The sequence below is a fragment of the Brienomyrus brachyistius genome, chromosome 2, assembly GCF_023856365.1.
Source record: "Brienomyrus brachyistius isolate T26 chromosome 2, BBRACH_0.4, whole genome shotgun sequence".
Classification (NCBI taxonomy): domain Eukaryota; kingdom Metazoa; phylum Chordata; class Actinopteri; order Osteoglossiformes; family Mormyridae; genus Brienomyrus; species Brienomyrus brachyistius.
The window spans coordinates 21,955,581-21,976,181 of record NC_064534.1 but is presented as its reverse complement, the minus strand read 5'-3'; the positions used below and the strand labels follow the sequence as shown (position 1 = coordinate 21,976,181).

The following is a 20,601-nucleotide window of genomic DNA, read 5'->3' as shown; positions in this document are numbered from 1 at the left end:
CTGCAACGTGGCACTCACCTTTGTTTGCTTGCTGTGGTCTGGCAGGCCCAGAGTGGTGCATCTCCATCTTGATGGTCTTCTCTGGTGTCTCTCCCAGCTGCTTCTGCCCTTTCTTCTTCTCAGAGGCAGCCTTCTTGGCCTCCAGCCGGCGCTGCCGACAGGACTTTGCAGGCTCGGGAAGCTTGCGCACCTCACGCCGGAAGTTGTTGAGCACCTGGATGGCACCATTCTGCATCTTTTTCCGCTGATTTTCCTCGCTGCCGAACTCGTCGGTGGGGGACACTTTGTAGAGAGGGAGCACATGCAGCTGCTCGTCGTCTGGGATCTGACCAACCACTCGGTTGTCCTCCTTGGTCAGCGTGCAGACCTGGTAGGGAGGGACACTATGGTTAGGAGGCGGTTGGGTGAGTAGGGCATGGACAAATGGGTAGATGGGATGGAGGGCAGGCCTACCACAGTGCAGCCGTTGTACAGGTTGTGCTGGTCCTTGTGTGCATGGGCACAGAAGTCCATGCAGGCCGTGACCCCAGAGAATGGACGCCCCTCCTTGAGGCCAAGCCGGCAGTCCGGAGCGGTTTTCTCCATCGCACACTGAGAGGGGCAGGAAGCAGGTTTGCTCATTGTTAGCAGAGCGTCCTCCCAAGACCGCACATCACACGCAGATAACTGACTGACATACAGATGCCTCATCCCAAAGTGCCTCCAATGTTTTCACATATCTGGTTCTGGTCAATATTGTGCTGCCACAGCCCCCAGTGCTCCCACGTTTGGCGCCCGCCACATCTAATGAGAGCCGAACGTCATGCTCTGCCACCCTGTGCATTTTCTGTTTGGTTTCCATGTCAACGACCAATGTAGTCACCTGCCCACAGAGGGCATGTTTACACACCCCAAGGGGCTGTGCAATAAAAGAGCGTGTTTACACACTGATTGGGACAGCACAGTGAAAAGGTATGTTTATGTAACGTCCTTGGAAACCGAGAGACTGACCATAATTATAAAAGTCTGGAGGGACAAAATCTGACTTTGCAGCTGACTGTGGCCACAAGTCGTCAACTTACTGAGTGGCCCAACATCAGTAATTCACCTTACTCATTCAGAAGAGAAATAATTCATATGCTTTCAGACACATATATTTCAGTGATAATGCACAAATACATTCTAACAATACACTTAATTATTTATAAATGATTTGAATTTTAAAGTCTTATCATTTGGGATTACAATAATTATACTATTATATTTATATAAAACAGGGATTAGCTTCAAAATTACTTTTACAGTTATTGTAATTATTGTTAAACAGGGGTCATATGAGGAGTGGATAATGGCCATAGAATCACTGAGTCCCTCAAAACAATGTAGTGGCTTCTAGTTAGGTTTTATTAAAAAGCACATGTAGGAATCAGTACAGCGGACATTTCTGTGAGGTTGAAGAAGCACTGGTCCAGGGCGGCAGGGTGGAGAGTCTCGGTGACCTTACTTGGTTGCTGTATGCTTTTGGGGCCATCTGCTTGTACAGGGGAGCCACCTTGGTAGCTAGTTCCTGGAAGTTATCCCTGAGATTTTCCTCCTACAAACCATCACAAAAAATATTTAATATTTAAAATAAGTACTGACAAGGCTACACGTAATGGAAGCAGCACCCAAAAAAAGATAGCTACATTGTACACAACAGGCACCCGAAAACAGAGCTACATGGAAAAGAATAGGCACCCAAAAGGACGGCCACATGGAATGGAACAGGCACCCACAAGGACGGCCATATGAAATAGAAGAGGCACCCAGAAAGACAGCTATGTAAAATGCAAGGCCCCTGCTGAAAAATATAACTAAACGGGAAGAAAGAAACAGAGTTGGAGATGGACATCAATGGTGGAAAATTACATTTTTTTAATGAGGGAGGTGAATGTGAACTAGCCATAGATTGAAAATGCAAAAATATCAGCACTGAACAATTTTAATCCACTCATGCATGGTGTCCACATTTGTGGACAGTTAATTTAATTCCATTTTGCGTTATTTTATTATGATATAATTCTCCAAATCCGTTGTGGGCAGTATCAGTGCATCCATAGCAATCTTGGAACAGCAGAAAAAATGTTGTTTGATTGCTGACTCCCTAAATCCAAGATGTCTGACAGTGATGGCCGCGCACATTATGCTTGAGTCATATCTGTGGAAAACTTCTATTCAAAGAGGTCAAGTAAAAAAACATTAGTATGCACAGAAAACTGTGATGAACATGTCTGTGTTTGTAAACCTACATTTAGAGTAAAATGTAGTCTTAATAACTCAAAAACCAACTGTCCACATATGTGGACATCATGTAACAGTGGAAGTCTTGTTTCTGTAACCTGGTATTTTATCTATTATACATTTTTCCTTCTGATTTAAATGAGCTTATATTAAAATTAAACTGACAATAAAAATGTTGAAAATGATCATACTGTTGTGTCATGTTGGACATTCCTATTTTTATAACAGATGATTCAACATGACATGAAAATGAGCTAAAAACTTAAGAAATTAGTTAATTAATTGATTCATTTTTATCTCATTAGCAGTGCATGTGTTCTCATATTTACTGCACTATTGCAAAGTTTCCAGATATATTTCACCATTATTGTAAATATTATTTTGAAGTTGTCCTCTCTGTTGTTTGTAAAATACTTGCGTGGACATTTAAATAACTTTTAAATAAAAAAGAATTTTGCAAAAAACTAAAATGTATTTCAACTTAAGCACAATTTTGAATCATAATAACAACCTTTTAAAAATGTGTATAGTTTTTCTCTGTATTCATGCACGAAAAGGTGAAACACAGAATTCCAACATGACAAAGACAGCTAACGTGAGTAAGGTTGGTTGCCAAGACAAAGATGTGCGGCGTTCCCAATCCATGATGTGTAGATCCCGCACTTATTTTTTTATCTTTTCCATAGCAACTTTCAATATCAAAGATATAGTATGCACTTACACTAACAAATAACAACACTAATATTTATATATACAGTATGATGTTATGTGACCCAGTAGGATAAGTGGTTTGGAAAATGGATTGATGGATGGATGATGTTATGTGATCAAATCATTTTCAATATTGTTCCTGCTCCCACTTGTTCTTTGGGGGTTTCTGCGATCTTTTGGAAAGCCCCAGAAGTATTCCAGTTTTCCAGTATTCCAGTTTTCCAGTATTCCAGTATTCCAGTATTCCAGTTTAATTGTTCATGGCCAACGTGCAAGTAACTGATATTGCAAATGGAAAATTCGACAATATGAAGGGGTGACAATAGTAATTTAATGATCGTGTCAGTATGGGGTGCAGCCCTCAAAAACTTGATTTGTGACAAAACGATTACAGACTCAAGCCTTCAATCCTGCCTGTTCACCCCGGAGCAAAATATGTAACAGCTGAATGAGAGGTGGGCTACATCTGAATGAATGGGGCCCTTTCCCAAAACTGACCTCTTTGGGGTGGTCTCCTTGAAGCCTGAACTTGCGTGGCGTCTTGCTTCGGGCATACTTGCACCCATTGAAATACATGCTCCAGGAGCACCCGAAGGAGAAGGAGGCACCACAGGTGTCGAGGTCCTTCCCCTGGCATGCGCAGGTGCGGCTGTGAGTGGGGCGGGAGGCAGAGAGGGGCAGTGTTAGCAAACTGCGGTCTGGAGGCCCCTCGGCCCTTGGCCAACTGGCCACAAGCCACACACTCACTCTTCATTGAGGCCACAACGGCGGCTCGTAGGGTTGCCGAACTTGGTGAGCGTTTCGGTGACCTCCCGGTACAGGTGGTCCCCAAGGGCGCGCGGCACGCCATCCCAGATCAGGATGACCACGATGATGACGGCGTTCTCACAGTGGTGTCCCACACGCTGCTTCACCAGGCACAGGACCTTCTCAGCCTCACTGCTGCGCCGGATCACCTGGCCGGGAAGTGCACAGGTAAGTCAGGGGTGGAGGGGGGTAAACCTTAGTCCATCCGCAGGGAGGTACTTCTGGAATGACTTCATGAAGAGTTAACTGTGTTTAAATGATGGCAGCTTCCACAGAGATGTCACACCTACTCACCCTGAGTAACAGTGACAAAGTATTTATTTTACATGATCATCCAAATTTCCAAGCCAGCATGGAGCGTTAACAGCAAGTCTTGTTTGCAGCTTAGCAGCAGAGCTGCCTCATGTATTGTTTCTTATTTAGCAGAAGATGCACAGGACTCTGTTTTTCAATTCTCAGAACACGGATCTTTTTTTTTTTACTTTACTACACCATTTGTCTGATGGACCTGTTAAATTGAGTTAAATTGACTGTGTTTGCAAACAGACACTTGTTGCCAACTTTCATGCATCTGGCATGACACTCAAGCTTTCAGACTCACGCTCATGTAAGAAATCGTACAGCAAATCTATATTATTCCATTATAACTCTAAAATTAGCTACATCAAAAGCGCAAGAGTAGTTTGCAAGCCCTACACGATTTACTATGTTCTTACAAGGTAATAAAACTTACATACATGTAAATGCATGTGATGTTTGTGCAGACTTGTCTCGAACTGAAAATCTCACTCCAGCCAACTGACCAAAGTTGGCAGCCCAGGACTTCAGCAAACAGACACTTGGACCCGCATGTTTCAGCACACAGCTACTATAGGAGCAGTGCATTTTGGGAAAGCCCCTGCGCCAATCAGAATTTTAAAGCTAGTGTTTGTTTAACTGAAGCACTTCATCAGGACTACCAATAAAGCCGCTCATCTGGTACAATTGACATCAGTCAGTCTCTCCAGCCAATGGGACTGTTGATTAACAAGGGCCCCATAAATCATGGCAGTCTTGACCCATCAGGGTAGCTGTGAATTAGTGTGGCTCCCTGCAGCTTAAGTGTGACGGGCAGGGGAGCTCGCACCCTGCCGATCCACACCACGTGTCACCCTGTCACAGCTTTCCCCTTTGTAAATCCTGCCCTCGTTAGCTCCCCAGAGCCACTTGGCTGACAGGTGATGCTGTGGACATACATCTTTCCCTTTTCTCACAGTCCCTTTCCTGTCCCTCGGTGTTTTGCTCAGTCCTAAATGCTACACCACACACAGCAATGGGTAGACACAGAAATTTTTAGGAAACGTACTCATAGATTTATTAAGTAAAAAGAGACTCCTTCTGTCGACCTTCTTGAAGACTACGCCACTTTTCATCTTTACTGTCCAGCAAATAACAAACTGGAGAACATTCCAGTGTCATAAGGAAGGAAACAATGAAGCAGGAAGACTTGGAAGCCTCTGTGAAGCCCATCCTGTCATGAAGCCTGGCGGTTTCCTGAGATCGTCCCACTGAGACTTACCCACTTAGCAATGGGGCATCCCTGAGAACTCTTTCCCTCCTTCCCTGTGTAGACCACCTTCTCAATGCGTATGGCCTCACCCTTCTGTCCAAACCTGCATACATACAAAACACATACAACTTCAGAAACATGCATGCATGGTATACATAGCCAACTGATTGGGTGAGAGGCAGGGAATCCTGGGTCGTATCGGGGTGAGAGGCAGGGAATGCTGGGTCGGTTCGGGGTGAGGGGCAGGGAATTCTGGGTCGTATCGGGGTGAGAGGCAGGGAATCCTGGGTCGTATTGGGGTTAGAGGCAGGGAATCCTGGGTCGTATCGGGGTGAGAGGCAGGGAATGCTGGGTCGGTTCGGGCTGAGAGGCAGGGAATCCTGGGTCGGTTCGGGCTGAGAGGCAGGGAATCCTGGGTCAGTTCGGGGTGAGAGGCAGGGAATCCTGGGTCGTATCGGGGTGATTAACCCCTGTGACGTGCTATAAAACATCCATGGACTCCCCCAGCATCCCCTAGCTTCTCCTTGAGTCATGCTCAAATCACAAGTCTTGGACGGTTTTCCAGTCCTCACCCTGTAGGCCATACTGCTTAAGTTACCAACTAAAGAAAGTGCTGGATTGAAGCAGTGTCAGTAGCAAGCCACAGTCCAGGATCAGTCAGCTTTGGTGATAATTACCACTGTGCTGTAACACATTTTAAAGTCACTAATCCCAGCACATGTCTTTGCCCCCCTGTGTGTGGCATGTGATTGAGTAGGAGTATCCCACTCCCCTTAAAGGGGCAAATCAGAGGAGGTACCCTGAGAAGGCGGCAGAAAAAGGTGATCACGTGATTGCTACACTGTGTCCTCATCTCCCCTAGCCTACCTCCTGCTCACTCTCTGCTGATGTTCTCTCTTTCTCTCATACATTGGATTCTGGGTCAGGGTTTCCCCCAGGGGCCCAGGGTGAATGGAGGAGAAGGAGGCAGTGAGACACAGCTGTGCAAGTGGTAGGCAAGAGGATGCCGGGGAGACTGCAAGGGAAGGATGGGCTCCTCAGGAAGAACTTGCCCTCACTGTCCCAGCTTCCCCTTTCACCTCCGCCAGCACAATGCGGGCGCTGCTGCTGCCTAGGCCTCTCAGGGGCCAGTTACTTGACCAAGGGATCTTCCCACACCACAGCTATCGGTAGGTTTATCTGGAAAGCCAAGCACTGCTCATCAAACATCTACATGGTGCCTCTCACCTGTTTTCCATGAGTTCTCTAATGGAGGCCACTGTGGGCCCCGCGCCCAAGTGGTTGTAATATGGGCCATCATCCTTCTCATGGAGCTGCTCTGTGAGAGAGAGAAGAAAAAAGTATGCGTCAAATCTCTGCCTCCACAACCTGAGCTCCACGCCTCTGTCTAGCTGTCCCTCCCAGTGGACTGGGGGCGTGCCTCTGGCTAGTCCTCTGGTGAGCCAATAGCAGTGAGTTTTGAAGCTGGGAGGTTAGGAGGGAACACCCAGGCGGAGCACATGTCAGTTTGGAAACAGAGAAGCCTTCACTGACAGAGTCAGCCTCACACCAAACAGTGCGTGTTTATTTGTGAGCTCTACGGTGGGAAAGGGAGGGTAGCAGGCAAGGCAGCGTGTGTGAGGCTGAGCGTGTGTGTGTGCGTGCCTGGCCCAGGAGGGGATTTAAGGTCACATTCCACTGGGAGCAGAGGGAGGAGAGAGAAGGGCGTGGCTGAAACCAGGAAATTATCCACAGGAGTAATGATCCTTTGACTGCACTTGTGTGTGTTTGTGTGTGAGTGTGCAGATTAGGTTTATATTACATTGTGAGGACCAAATGTCCCCCACAATGTGACTAAAACCTGTTATTTTGACGTTGAGGGGATCATTTTTCAGGTCCCCACAAAGATCTTTGAATGAAATTAAAACACTAAAAATGGGGTAGGGCTGGGTAGGGGTAAAGGTAATCATAGTTGGGATTAGAGTTTTCCCCAAAGAAAGTAATGGAGAGTCCCGACAAAGATATAATTACAAACTTGTGTGTGTGTGTGTGTGTGTGTGTGTGTGTGTATGTGTGTGTGTGCGTATGGGCGCTCCTAACAAAGCGACCAGAGAGGGTGCTCAAGTGAGGGTGTCGGGTTACACCAGCCGTTTTTCACTCTGTGTGTCTCACGGTGTGTTGCCGGGCAACACACTGGTGACCTCTAGCCTAGTAGTAACCTTTGCTCTCCCAGCTACTGTGCAGATACAAGGTATTTACAGCAAATAATACATAGCTACTCAGAATTATGGAAACATAGATTATATAATTTTGCCACTGGAATTCCATTCAGTGGGATATCTTTGTCTAAGCAACAATCAGTTATTACCCAGAAGAGGAAAATGAGGTGTTACATACACAGCAGGTGTTAGGAGTTTAGGAGAACCAAACCCTATGTAAGAGATCAATATGAAAATCAGACAGATGTTCCCAGCATGCCGTGTGGCTGAATGGTGGCAGTGCTGTGGTGGAAATCCTTTGTTGGCTGCCACTTCAAGTCCTGTTTTCACACTTCTCCATACTCAACTGTATTTCTCTCTGAAAGGCTACAAGCCACCTGTCTCCTGGCATGTCCACAGGCTTTCAATGTTACGCAGGACAAAATGAAACATGAATCCTGTTCTTCTGTTATTCTCTTTTTAAGTCTTCTCTCATCCAGACTTGAGAGAAAATGAGGGGCACACCCACCAGCATTTTAGCGACACCAAGGGATGAAGCAAGTGGATCCCTTTGGATGTTAGGTGTCTGCCTCTGAGAAGTAGAATGCTGGGAAGGACACTGCTGACCCGAGGCTTAGACTCTCAGAGACAAACTCTAACTCATGGAAGGAGATTGCTGGGAAGGCCACACTGCTGACCCAAGACTCAGACTCTCAGAGTGAACCTTTGACTCAGGGAATGAGAGTGCTGAGAAGAACACTGCTTACCCAAAGCTCTGATTCTTAGAGAATACCATGAGAGAATACGAGGTTCCTGATCTCTTCAGGCCTGGCTAGCGTGCAGAGCCCCCAACCTGTCAGTGATGGATGGGCCAGGTTGCTCTGAAGTACAGTCATCCTGCTAGGTCATCATCTGCAATAGTGCCCTCCCCCCGCCCCATTGTCCGGCCCCCTTTCCCCTCCTCCTGCTAGCATTCTCAGACGCACGCAGATGGTACCCAGACAATGGCGCTGAAGCCGAAGAGATTGGGTTATAATCAGGGTCATCGCGTGGGGGACAGAAGTGGAGGATAAAGATCATTCTAACTCCACATAGGATCCTGGGTGGGCACAGAAACAGCTAAAAGTCTCATAACCACATGGGATCTTTGTGTTCAAAGGATGGTCTGGAGTACTGCTGAGCCTCTTTCATGAATTGATAAATAGTATGTCTGTCTATCAGGACTTAAGACTGGCCAGTAGTGAAATGTCCTGCTGATGACCAAAGCTAGTGCTCGTCATGGGCAATGTGGCTCATTTTATGCAGGGCAGCATTACACCTTTCTTTGCATCCCCCCAGCCATCGGGGTTTCCTGTCTGAAAATGCGAACCCTCAGGTGAGATTATGGGGTAAACAGCAATCATGACCGAGTGTGTGTTTTGCAGTCTCGGGACCGAGCACTCACCTACACAATCGCAGAGAGGGAATTCGGCCTGAGCATTCTTAGCGGGGGTGTCCAGCAGGCTCTTAGTGGGTGTGTCTAAGTAGCGCAGGGGAGACTCCAGGAAGCCACGCAGTGAGGGAGAAGAAGGGGGGACGAGCTTTGTGGGTGTTTCGGTGTCATCTGATGCGGTGGAGAAGCAGGCGGTGGTGGACAGCACTGTGATGTCCCCTGACGACTCGATCTTCATGCGCTTTGGCAGCGGTGAGAAGGGAACGGTGAAGGGATCTTCCAGGACTCGATGTTGCTGCTGCTGCAGTTGCAGAAGGGGGTCAGGGGCTGAGGCCGGTGCCTGGGATGAGGGACACTGTGAGGCATCCCCATTGCATTGCTGATCTATCCCATCACCTGCTGATGTCTGGGGGGGTTCTGCTTGGGCTGCGTTCCCATTTTCCTCTATGCCCCCTATGTCCATCGCCTCACCTTCTGGTAGGGGTACACCTGTGGCAGCCAGGGGACCAACAACAGGGATTGTGGGCTGTTCTGGGAGATCAGACGGGGGTACAGGGGGGACGGCTTGTCCTGAGTTAGAATTTGGCTGAGCTGGGTTCAGTTCTGGGGTCTGGCTCTGGGTTCCGGGCAAAGGGGCGTCTCCAAACTCGGCCTCAAACTGGCGTATCAGCTCCTCCAATTTTGGGTTTAGGGCACCAAGCTGACTGAGTGGGGGGGCTGGTTGGGGTGTGGAGGGCAGGCTTGTGGTGCCAGGGATCAGACTGCTGTCTCTTGACACTGGCGGCCCTGAGACAGCCTGGTCACCCTGCGGCAGTGAGGCTGCGGAGGAGGCTAGCAGGGTAGGACCGCTTTCAGCATCACCCTGGTGAGCTGGTTCAGCCAGGGCGCTGTTCAGAACAGATTCCTGAGGGTGGGCTGGGGTCTGAGCTGGAAGGGGCCCCGGTTCTGTGGCTAACAATGCTGGGATAAGGTTGGCCATGGCCGGAAGGGGGAGAATATTCTCCTGACGGCTCGGTGGTGGTTTCTGAAAGGAGATCTGGGCCTGTGGCAAGAAGGTAGGCTGCGAGGCCTTCTGTTTGGGCTTCTTGATTACTATCTGCTTCGGTTTGGGTACAGTCGGACCCAGCTGAGGCAGGAGGCCGGCCGCCAGCGGCTGCTTGAGGGACGGAGACGAGTAGCTCTTCTTCTTCCTAGGCTCCTTGGGCTCCTGCTTGATGGGTGCGGAGCCCTCATTTGGCCACCACTTGCGCAGGTCCTGGAAGCCTGGGAAGGGTGGGTGGTGGGCAGCGGCAGAGGTGCTGGAGAAAAGGTTCCGCTTGTGGTGCAGGTACTGCTGCAGGGATGCCTGAGTCAAGTGGCGCACAGCCGCGCTCCCAGGGGACAGTGGCCGGCCATTTGCCACAGCCCCGTACCTCTCCATTGCAGCACAGTTAGAGCCTGGGTACTCTCCAGAGTCCATCTCTTGCTTGATCTGGAGCCCCCCGAGACCTGGGGGGCCATGATGTGAGAGGTGCTGGGGGGCAGAGGACCTGAATGCGGGGTTTGCGTACTTGCCACTGGTGTCTCCCAGCAGCTGCTTCAACTCCGACATGGGATCTCCACCGTTGTGGGGGGGAGGTGTGAAGCGAGGCTGGGACTCGGCAATCAGTGTCATATGGGGCTTCCTGGGGCCCGTCTGCCACTGTGGTGGAAGGGGGCCACCTGGCGTGGAGGTGGGTCCAGGGAAGGGCGACACAGCATGTGGGTGAGGGGAGGAGTGGAGCGCTGCGCCTGGCATTGAGGTCACGAGCATGTTGGTTTTGGGGTCCTCTGTCTGAACCTGCCTCCTGTGCTCCCAGGAGAATGAGTCCAGCTGCGGGTGTATTCCAGGCGGGCCGGATTGTGGCCTGGGTGATGAGGAGGACAGGACCAGGTGGGTATTGTGCTGTGAGTGGGGTGGAAGGTGATGTGGAACTTGATGGTGATTTGTGGATGAAGCATCCGCAGGGGGCACCACGGGCTGAGGAACGGTGGCCGACAGCTGGGTCAGGGCCTCGATGGCAATGGCTGTCTGCAGGCTGATGTTTTTTTCCTTGGCAATGGAAAGAACACTGGGTGAGCAGGGGATGGGAGCCAGGGAGCAGGGCATGTGGGAGTTGAGAGAGGTGTGGGAAGGGGTAGAGGAGGTGGCAGGGGGCGTGGCTCTGTTTAGCTGAAGGGCGAGGTGGGCCGCTTGCTCCTGCTGGCTCTGGTGGAGCACACCGGATGCCCCATACTGCTTTTTGTCCTGGTCATCCACCACCATCTGGATCTTCTTCTCCAGCCACTCCATGTAGTCCGGACAGTCAGGTCCTTCGCAGTTGCAGTTTGGCGGCTTGTTGCCGTGGCGTGCCTGACTCAGTGCTGTTTGCAGAGTGCTCAAGTCCTCGGGGGGACCCATCCCAGACGGCTGGGTCTCCACTGCCTGGCCTCCCATCTCCTGCTTGAACTTCTCATACAGCTGAGCTGTATGGACCTGCTGCTCGGGGTGGCTGCAGGGCGATGACGTGCCCATGCTGGCTGCAAGGGCCACCAGGCTCCTGGCATTCTCCATATCTCTTTCTTCTGCAGCCCCACGCACCTCCCCGTCGCCCCAGCAAGGCATCTGCAGCTGCTCCTGCTGGAAATGATCAGTCTTGTTTTGCCCAGGGCCCCAGATTTGCCCCAGTAGCTCACACGCTGCCCTCTTCTGCCCCTCTCCAGCTGCTCCAGCACCTAGCCCGCCTGCCTCCTCTTCCACACAGCGCCTGCTTTCCCCATTTGTTAGCCCCAGGCTCAACAAGCCTTCTTGCAGGTGGTCATGTGACCCAGCTTCCATCTGGCCTCTTCTTCTGGGGCCATCCACTGAAGCCAACCCTGAAACAGTCTGCAGGACAAACAAATAAAAAAGGCTTCAGTTCTTTGCATTCGAGGGACAAGCGGCACCTATCAGTCTTCAGCTCATTCACTGCAATGCAGGTTAGGTCTCTGCTTGTTCACTGTAACAGGGGTACAGATACACCATTAATGTGTGACAGTCCTCATAAACAGCAACCAGTAATGGGCAGATGGCACAATTCCCTTTATTCACACTGGCTTCATGGTGCAACATGCATACATCTCCTCAGTGGATCATAATGCAGAGTTGGTATTACAGGAGTCATTTAAATGAATTCATTGTCCACAGCTGTGAGGCTGGACTCCATTCCAGCATAAAGCTAATCTGCTCCATATTTTCCAGCTCTCCATGACTCCTACAGTCACCATTTCCCTTTTAATGACCCGCTGTTCTGTGCTCTCTGCCTTAGACCCACGCTAATACATTTGCATGTGCTTACTGTACATTACCAAGGCGACTTATACACAGATCAGCTTTTATTACACGCAGAGGCACACACACTGGGATATGGGGGACTATGCACAGTGTATGAATCCTTGAGACCATTGTCCCTGTCTAAACTCATGCAAATTCCACAGAAGGTTTTCTGTTGCAAAGAAAAGCTGTCTGAAATTTGAAAGGCAAAGCAGTGTTTCCTGCAAGCCCTACCCTCCCCAGCTCCCCACTGTTATTCCAGCAGGTGGAGGTGAGTACAGCCCAGTGCCATTCAAGCTGCCCTGAAATCAAAAGGCCTTTCTGGCTCCTTATTCAGATCCCGGCCATTTGTTACCATCACATGATTAGCGTTTTAAAGGAGTTGGCGGGATCTCCACAAATAGACCATGCTTAGCCACTGACCTGTGCATATTTCAGTGTTGATAGTACTGGACACATGAATGACGCGAGACATTACGCGTTAATCGTTAATAGGCACAAAGAGACTGCTCACCTGTCCCATAAGGCACTTCCATGCTCACTAAATTGTTCAATTGCATCAGCCAGCTGCCACTGCAGTGTTGTTCACAGAGAGGAACACGTGTACAAAAAAGAAGAACTAAAGTTCGCTCCACTATTAGCCATGGAGCCATGTTTGCTAAGATACTTCACTGCACAAAGCAGAACTAACCAAACTGGGTCTGAGCTAGAAACCCTATGGAAGAGGGAAGTGTGCTGGTCTGGCTGCCTCGGCACACATCAGGGGAGTAGCACAGTTTGCAAGCCGGAATTCGAAAGCTCTTCCCGTTGTTGTATCTGACACTGTGTGAAATTCGCCGAGGTGCATTTGCTTTTGTGAACAGGTAGAAGGTGTCTATGACAGTGAGAGCAAACTCCGGGGCTCCTGCACACAGGATATATTCTTCACTTATGATATGAAAGGCAGCTGATCTGAAGACCATTTCATTCCAGACTGTATTGAGTCAGGGAAAGAAGAGGCAAGTACTGTTTAGAAACCCGTCCACATGTGAGAGCCTAACTGACACTCTCTACGGTGAACTGACGCTGCTCATACCATAAAAGAATATCTTTCAAATGTTCTTCCTCATATTCAGTGTAAATGTAATTTTGACAATGTTTCTTTTTCTACTCTGTGGAAATTCACCATCATCTAAAAACGACTCTTTAACAGCAAAGGGGAATCTTGTAATGAAAATCTCACAGACAGGCAGAAAGGATCATGAATGCATACAGTGTCTATTTATATTGGAAGCCAACACTTCAGAGACATATGATGCTAAATACATCATATATATCCAACTTGGGAAAAATATTTGGCAAAAAGCCAAAGCCAGAGGAATTTTGTTTGTTGAGGTACAGTTCTATCCCTTTGTGACTTCCTGGACATTTTACTTCAACAGATCGTCTTCTGGATGTACTTGCTCAGATCACATAGATGTTGTGCTCTGCAGCAGTTGTCAGTCATGGACACCAGTCACTGAGGAGGCTCCTCTAGACGGTTAACCAATCAGTTAGTGTACATTGTCAGAATTTACCCCAGGAATGAGAGCAGTTGGTTCGCAGGCATGTAAATGTTGAAAACTAAACTGTTGCTCAACAACCTGATTGCATTAACCACTGGGTTGCGTGGTGCATTCTTCCTAAATGCACCCAATTATGACACTTCCTGTATGCCATGTGGAATAACAGAAAGTCACCGGACCAAAATATTTGGGCTGAAAATGGAATTCACCATTAGACTCGGAGGAATGGGCATGTTTGGATGAGGATGAATGGCGACAGAACACATGACCAGCTTGAAAGGGGAGGTGACTGCCCTCCGGGGGATGCGGGACTCAGCAACTCATGCAAATTATCCTGCTTTGTAGGTAACCGACAGGCAAGCTCGAGATCAAAAGTCTCTGGATAGCAGCCTCAGCTGTGTACCAATTAAAACGCACCAACATCTATCCAGACAGCTTCTTTCAAATTAACCACAATGCCATGACCTGGGCATGACATAACACACTGGTTCCTATACCTTTACAAAAATACATACATGGCTGTCTGTTAGCCAACTATGAAAAAAGAAGTTGTATATCTTTCTTTTTAACCAATTATTAACCCAGCAACTACCAGCAGTGACCCCCAAGGTGCACTCAGAATTTACTCATTTAGTCTCAACATTCCAGACTGCTGGACCATGAGTTCTTGCATTTATTAACAAAAAAACACCATCTATCAGCATGCGTGTGACCCAACCTGAGTGGCCCTCAGTGTAATATATGGCATTTTCAGTTTTGGCTCTCAGGAAACCAAAGTCAAACACAAACCACATACAGGTGTATAAAGGCAGCTTTTACAAACAACTGCTGAAACCCAGTGACCTTTCGTAAGCCTGATCACAGATAGCAGCCAGTAAGCCAAAGAGCCACACTCTGTCACTAATTATTGGTTAAATAACTAACTGTACACAGAGTCTTCCCCTCTCAGTCCCAGAGTCACAGAAAATGACCTTTTCAGATGTATCGCTGTTGGATGGACCACTTGGTCTGAGTCCACCTCTTGTGTGTGCTATCTGTTCTCCCAGGGAAGAGCATGTCACCGATCAGACTGGACATCAGTGCCAGGGGAGCCTCCTTCCCTGTCTAACCCTATTCACACTGGCCAAGGGGCGGAGGCAGCTTTGGAGCCGGGGGGCTTTAAAATCACGGCTGCACAGCCCCCCGTCAAGCCTGAATTCGCTTCCTCTTTCCTGAAACGGTTCGTAAAACTGGCACGGCAATGCAGTCGCTTGTTCGCACACGCGATCCCAGCCGTGCAGGAGCAGCAGAACCGAAATACAGCCACAGATAGCAGACGTAGCTGACCCCCACCCCCAACTGTGTCAAAACCGGACGACGACGCAGCTGGGACACGCCGAGACCCACGCGCGCATGCCACAACAGCCCTGAGTGAGGGGAGCACGTGCTTCAGGCAGCCAAACAGACAGCAGCTAGCGGCACGTACGCCAGTATGCCAAACCGGACTGGTCTGTCAAACCTGCCTGTCTGCCCCAGTCCCTTTAAATGCGGCGCGTAAAAACAGGCTCACACTGCGGCCAGCGGTGTCCCCACCTCCGCCGGGGGGACTCAGACAAGCGCTTCTCAAGGTTGACAAGACAAAGCAATAGCAGAAAAAAAAGAGGAAGGGTGAGAGTTGGAGGGGGCTGCAGGAAGCCTGGAAGTAGACAGCTGAACACAAATCCACACGGCTGGACACACGACACCCCCTCCACCCCCCTCCCCTCCCACTGCCCTCCCTCCTGTCGTCTAGAAACATGAAGTACCGACAAAAAGGAAGTCGATGGAAAAATAGACGGACGCCGGCAGGAAATGTGAAAAAAAGAGTCGAACTACTTACGTTAGCGCAGCGCTGCTGACACGACTATAGCCTGCACGACGGAAGGGTGGAGGACAGAGAGAGGAGCGTCTAACATAAGCAGGGGCTCACCAAGGGTGGAAAGCCGGCAGAGATCTGCTGTTGGACTCAGTCAGTGCGGCACGCAGACACTCACGCACACACCCGCATGCACACCTCCCCCCAGGCACTCTCTGCCTCTTCTTACCGCCGCTGCTCTCTTCCCTCTCTTCTTTCCTCTCTCATTATCTCTCTCTGCTCCTCCCTTTGCCGTGTCTCCCCTCTTCTCTCTCTCTCTCTGTCTGTTTCTCCTTACAGCCCCCACTCTAAATCCCCCCCCCTCTGTTTCTGACGCTCGCTCGCTCTCTCTCTCTCTCTCTCTCGCTCTCTCTCACTATCCCCGCCTGCTTGAGTGGAGCGAGAGAGAGGCCATTATCTGAGGCACAGTGGGCACGTACATTGGAATGGAGGAGAGTGCAGTGAACAGAAAGGGGGGGCTGGTGGGGGAGGCGTAGGGCTCAGCAGACCTGTGCAGCCCTGCTTGCTCTGTCCGTCTCTCTCTCCCTCTCTCTCTCTATCTGAAAAGCCTACTCATGGGCATAAATAACACTGACGTGAATCTTTGTTCATAATTTGGGTTTCTGAGAATCATTTTCAGAATGTCGGCCGCAGAAGGCAGAAAAAGCGAACTCCGGCCGCAGTCGTAGCTAACAGGAAAGCAAAGAAAGAGCGAAAGAAACGCAAAGCAGTCCTTGGATGTGGTTTGTGTGAGGTGTATCTTTTTTTGGTCACCGCTTCCCATTTCAAGCGTGTCTCCTTCCTGCTCCTTGGCAACTTCTCATCCGCTCCCAACCTACGGGTCTCCCATCCGTTTCGTTCATGCCTCTGTCCTCCACGATTCCTATCTGCCTGCCGCTCCACCACATCCCCTTTCCGCCCGGGGCCGATGGGCCACGATGGAGGGCTCGCGGATCCGGCGCTGCGCCCATGTCCTCGGACATCGACATGGCCACCGTTAGCCTTCGGCTTTGTAGAGGAGTGCGGTCAAAGTTTGAGCGAAAGTACAGGGGCCAGGGAGGACAAGAATAACGGATGGTGCCGATAAGGGAGGAATGAGGAGCGGAACGGAATACCGGGCGATGGAGCTGGTCAACGAGGGTTACGGAACGGTCAGATGGTACGAGCAAGAAATGGAGGACGAGCCTGGGAAAGAGGCAGGGAGAGGAACGGAAAGCAACAGAAATATATCCACTCGCAGACAGCGACTGCAAGCTCGCCTCTCTGTTTGGGATTCTGGATCTCATTTTGCGGACTCCGTGGTGCGAAGAGGAAGCGGAGCGAGCGAACGGACCGAGGGAGCCACCGCCTATCTCTGAACGGTCAGCGGAGAGCCGAGGAAAACAGAGCGGCAGACGTGTTTGGGTCTGGGAGCAACAACAACAACAACAACAAGAGCAGCACCCAGAAGCCACACAGCTCCCTCATCTGTCGCCCCTCAACCCGTCTCCCCTCTCCTCTCATCCTGGCTCCTTCTTGTGGCGTCCCTCCGACACAGTCGCCCCTTGGTGCAGCTCTCCCGTCTGCCTCTCCCCCCAGCACCCTTGTCTTCGCACACGCTGCTTCAGTGCCACTGGATCTTTCTGGATCTCAGAGTTTTTTGGAGCGGTGGGTCCTCCGTGTAGGAGATCGCTGGCGGAGCGAAGCAGATAAGCAGGCATCGCTCCCCTTTCTGGCTGCCGTCTTTTCCTGCAGGTTTGGCAGCCTCACGTTTGGTCCCCCGCCCCACAGCCTTACGCATGACTCTCCACCCCCCCCCCCCCCAACACGAGCAGCCCCAAAACAGGAGACACGCCACTGGCTAAGTCCTCGGCACAGCACCGAGCTGCAGGATGAGGTGCGTTACGTAATATGGCAGCAAGACCCAGAGGGAGTGGGGGGGGGGGGGGCGGGGGGGGGCACAGAAGGCTCAGAAAGTGGATAGTAGTGACATTACCCTCACGTCACGAAAATCTGACATCATCCCCTCAAACCTACACCCCCCCACTGCGACCACCCCGAGAACCGGACAGGGGTGGGCGGATGGGTCACATGACATAGCGTGTGTGGGAGCCCCCTCCACTCCTCGCTCGCTCACTCACTCACTCGCACCCTCTCGCTCTCCTCCTCCCTCTCTTTGTCAATGACACAGCGTTTCTTGTGAAGAGCGCCAGTTTAACCCATCTCTGCCCAGCTTTGCCTCCCGCTTACCAGATTAGTGACATCAGCGGATGGCAAGGGGTGGGAATGCCTGACCGGAGAGTTGATAGTGGAAAGTTTCTGAGAGCAGGCAGGTTCCGGATGAAGCAGACAGTGCTGCAGGGCAGGCAGCCACCAGAATGTAGGGACATGCCAGGCTGGTCGACTGGGGGGCCACACCACTAAGATGGACAGTGGCCCTCTACATTCAGCTCCCCCTCCAACTGACCCCATACAGACCTCATCCACCTTGCCCATCCCCATGTTCAGGCTAACCCTGGGACTCATACCAGATGCCCACCCCCCCAACAATCTGGTAATACCGAGGCGCAAGGAAACTGCAGCCACCTTCTTTCAGGGGTGGCATGCCGACTGATGCTACAGCACCCCCTTATGGCAGACAGAACCAGAGTGCTCCCCCAACATCGCATGTCTCACCTCAGTCAGGCGGCTTGCTCTGGCGGCAAGGTTGCTTAGGCAACCATGACGATGTGCAACCGGAGACCCAGGAGGTAAATTCATGCGGCGAAGGCCCAGGACACCAACTTCTCCCAAAGCAGCGTGACAAAAACCTCAAACCCAGCACTCAGAAAACGTGATCAGGCAGCCAAATAGACAACAGAGCCACCTGGGCTCCTATTTTCGCATGGGGGTCACACTCCCTTCTGTGTCCGTGGTACCAAAGAGGTCCGCCAGCCCAGGTGAGAGAGCCCACACACACATGCGCACACACTGGTGCACTGACCGATTCCTCAGGAGGGAGAGGCAAAAAGCAGCTTCCACTGTAGGAGGGATGACAGACAGCTGAGAAGAGAGCCTGGACTATGTGTTCACCTCTCCACACTCCGCCATGAGTCATCTCCTCTTACTCCACCCACACACACTGACACACAAACGGGCAAGGACTGACTCACAGACATACACACCCTACAACACTCTGAAACTGTAACACACTCTGGCACTCACACAACAATACACATGCAGAATACACACAGAATAAACATATATTCACACACAGAGTGAATACACACAGTAGATACGACAGAAACACAGAGGGTGGATATACACAATGACATTAAGCACACATTCACAGTGAACACACTCTCACACAGTGAATACACAAACTGTGACTACCAACAGACCCAATTAACACACACACTCACTAAATCAATACAAACACAGTGAATATATTTTCACACTGCGAACACACTCTTGTGTAATAAATACACACAGTGATTTTACTCACACAGTGAACACACCCTTACAGAATGAATACACACACAGTGAACACACTCATATACAATAAACACACACAGTGAGTTTACTCTCACACAGTGAACACACCCTTACAGAATGAATACACACACACAGTGAACACACTCATATACAATAAACACACACAGTGAGTTTACTCTCACACAGTGAACACACCCTTACAGAATGAATACACACACACAGTGAACACACTCATATACAATAAACACACACAGTGAGTTTACTCTCACACAGTGAACACACCCTTACAGAATGAATACACACACAGTGAACACACTCATATACAATAAACACACACAGTGAGTTTACTCTCACACAGTGAACACACCCTTACAGAATGAATACACACACACAGTGAACACACTCATATACAATACACACACACAGTGAACACACTTTTACACAATAAATATACAGTGAATACACTCTCACACAATGAACAAACAGTGAATATACTTTCACACCGTGAACATACTCTTAAACAAAGAATACACACACAGTGAACACACTCATATAAATACACAGAATATACCCTCACACAGCAAACACACTTTTGCACAATAAATACACAACCAATATACTCTCACACAGTCTTACAGAATGAATACACACAGTGAACACACTTTTATACAATAAATACACACAGTGAGTACACTCTCACACAGTGAACACACATTTACACAATAAATATGCAATGAACATACTCATTCTTATACACACTCTTATGCTATTAATACACGCCCACACAATGAACATACGTTTTTTTACAATGAATATTCTCACACACACACACAGACACACACACACACACACACACACACACACACACACACAGTAAACACAAACTCACCCAGACACTGAGGGACACACTGAGCAGAAGCACACTGTAAGAAGTCACACCAAGCTGGATTGTTACTGCACACAAACAAACAGTACTGCCGATTAAAATAAACGCAGTGTCATACACACAGGTGTTCCCACGACAGCAAGGGGGACGCTGACATTTTGGGGGGATTTCCTCTGTGACTTTTTATTGACGCATTGGGTGTGATTAACCACCGACCCCCAAGCTGAGTAATAACTAAGCTCCTGCAGGGATTCTGGGGCACAAAACACCTCGTCCCACGGGTTGGATCTCTCAGCTTCACCCGACGCCTTTCAGGTTCAGTGAGAGGGGTAGAGATTCGACATGGGGGTAAAAAAGGTCTGACAAGCAGAGCAATCCTTCACTGACACTTCCCCAGAGCCCCAAAATGTCTGAATCTTCCACTGCTGCCAGCCCGCAAAGACCCTGGGCAAACATCATCAGAACCTGCACCTCTGACACACGCACCCGCAATTAGCTCAGAACCAGGACCGCAGGCATCCGGGGACGTATTTGTGAATGAAGCTCACGAATTTATGCAGAAACAGAGACCTTGTGACCTTTGCTATGCTAATCCAAGGG

General features: G+C 49.8%; 1 protein-coding gene across 10 annotated transcripts in view; it reads right to left on the bottom strand.

Annotated features, from left to right (window-relative positions):
• Window positions 1–20,601, bottom strand: part of tet3 (tet methylcytosine dioxygenase 3) — a 47,502-nt gene that overhangs the window by 7,398 nt on the left and 19,503 nt on the right. For 6 of the 10 annotated variants that reach the window (XM_048977028.1, XM_048977033.1, XM_048977083.1 and 3 more), the window contains 8 exons: window positions 8,948–11,819; window positions 6,554–6,644; window positions 5,336–5,429; window positions 3,718–3,926; window positions 3,469–3,619; window positions 1,484–1,573; window positions 454–591; window positions 19–367 (listed from right to left, as the gene is read on the bottom strand). In XM_048977028.1, coding sequence (XP_048832985.1) covers window positions 19–367; window positions 454–591; window positions 1,484–1,573; window positions 3,469–3,619; window positions 3,718–3,926; window positions 5,336–5,429; window positions 6,554–6,644; window positions 8,948–11,819 — 3,994 coding nt within the window. Of the gene's footprint in view, window positions 1–18; window positions 368–453; window positions 592–1,483; window positions 1,574–3,468; window positions 3,620–3,717; window positions 3,927–5,335; window positions 5,430–6,553; window positions 6,645–8,947; window positions 11,820–12,759; window positions 15,512–15,647; window positions 17,428–18,317; window positions 20,358–20,601 lie in introns of those variants that run through there. The other 4 variants (XM_048977059.1, XM_048977079.1, XM_048977093.1 and 1 more) reach the window with 4 other exon arrangements.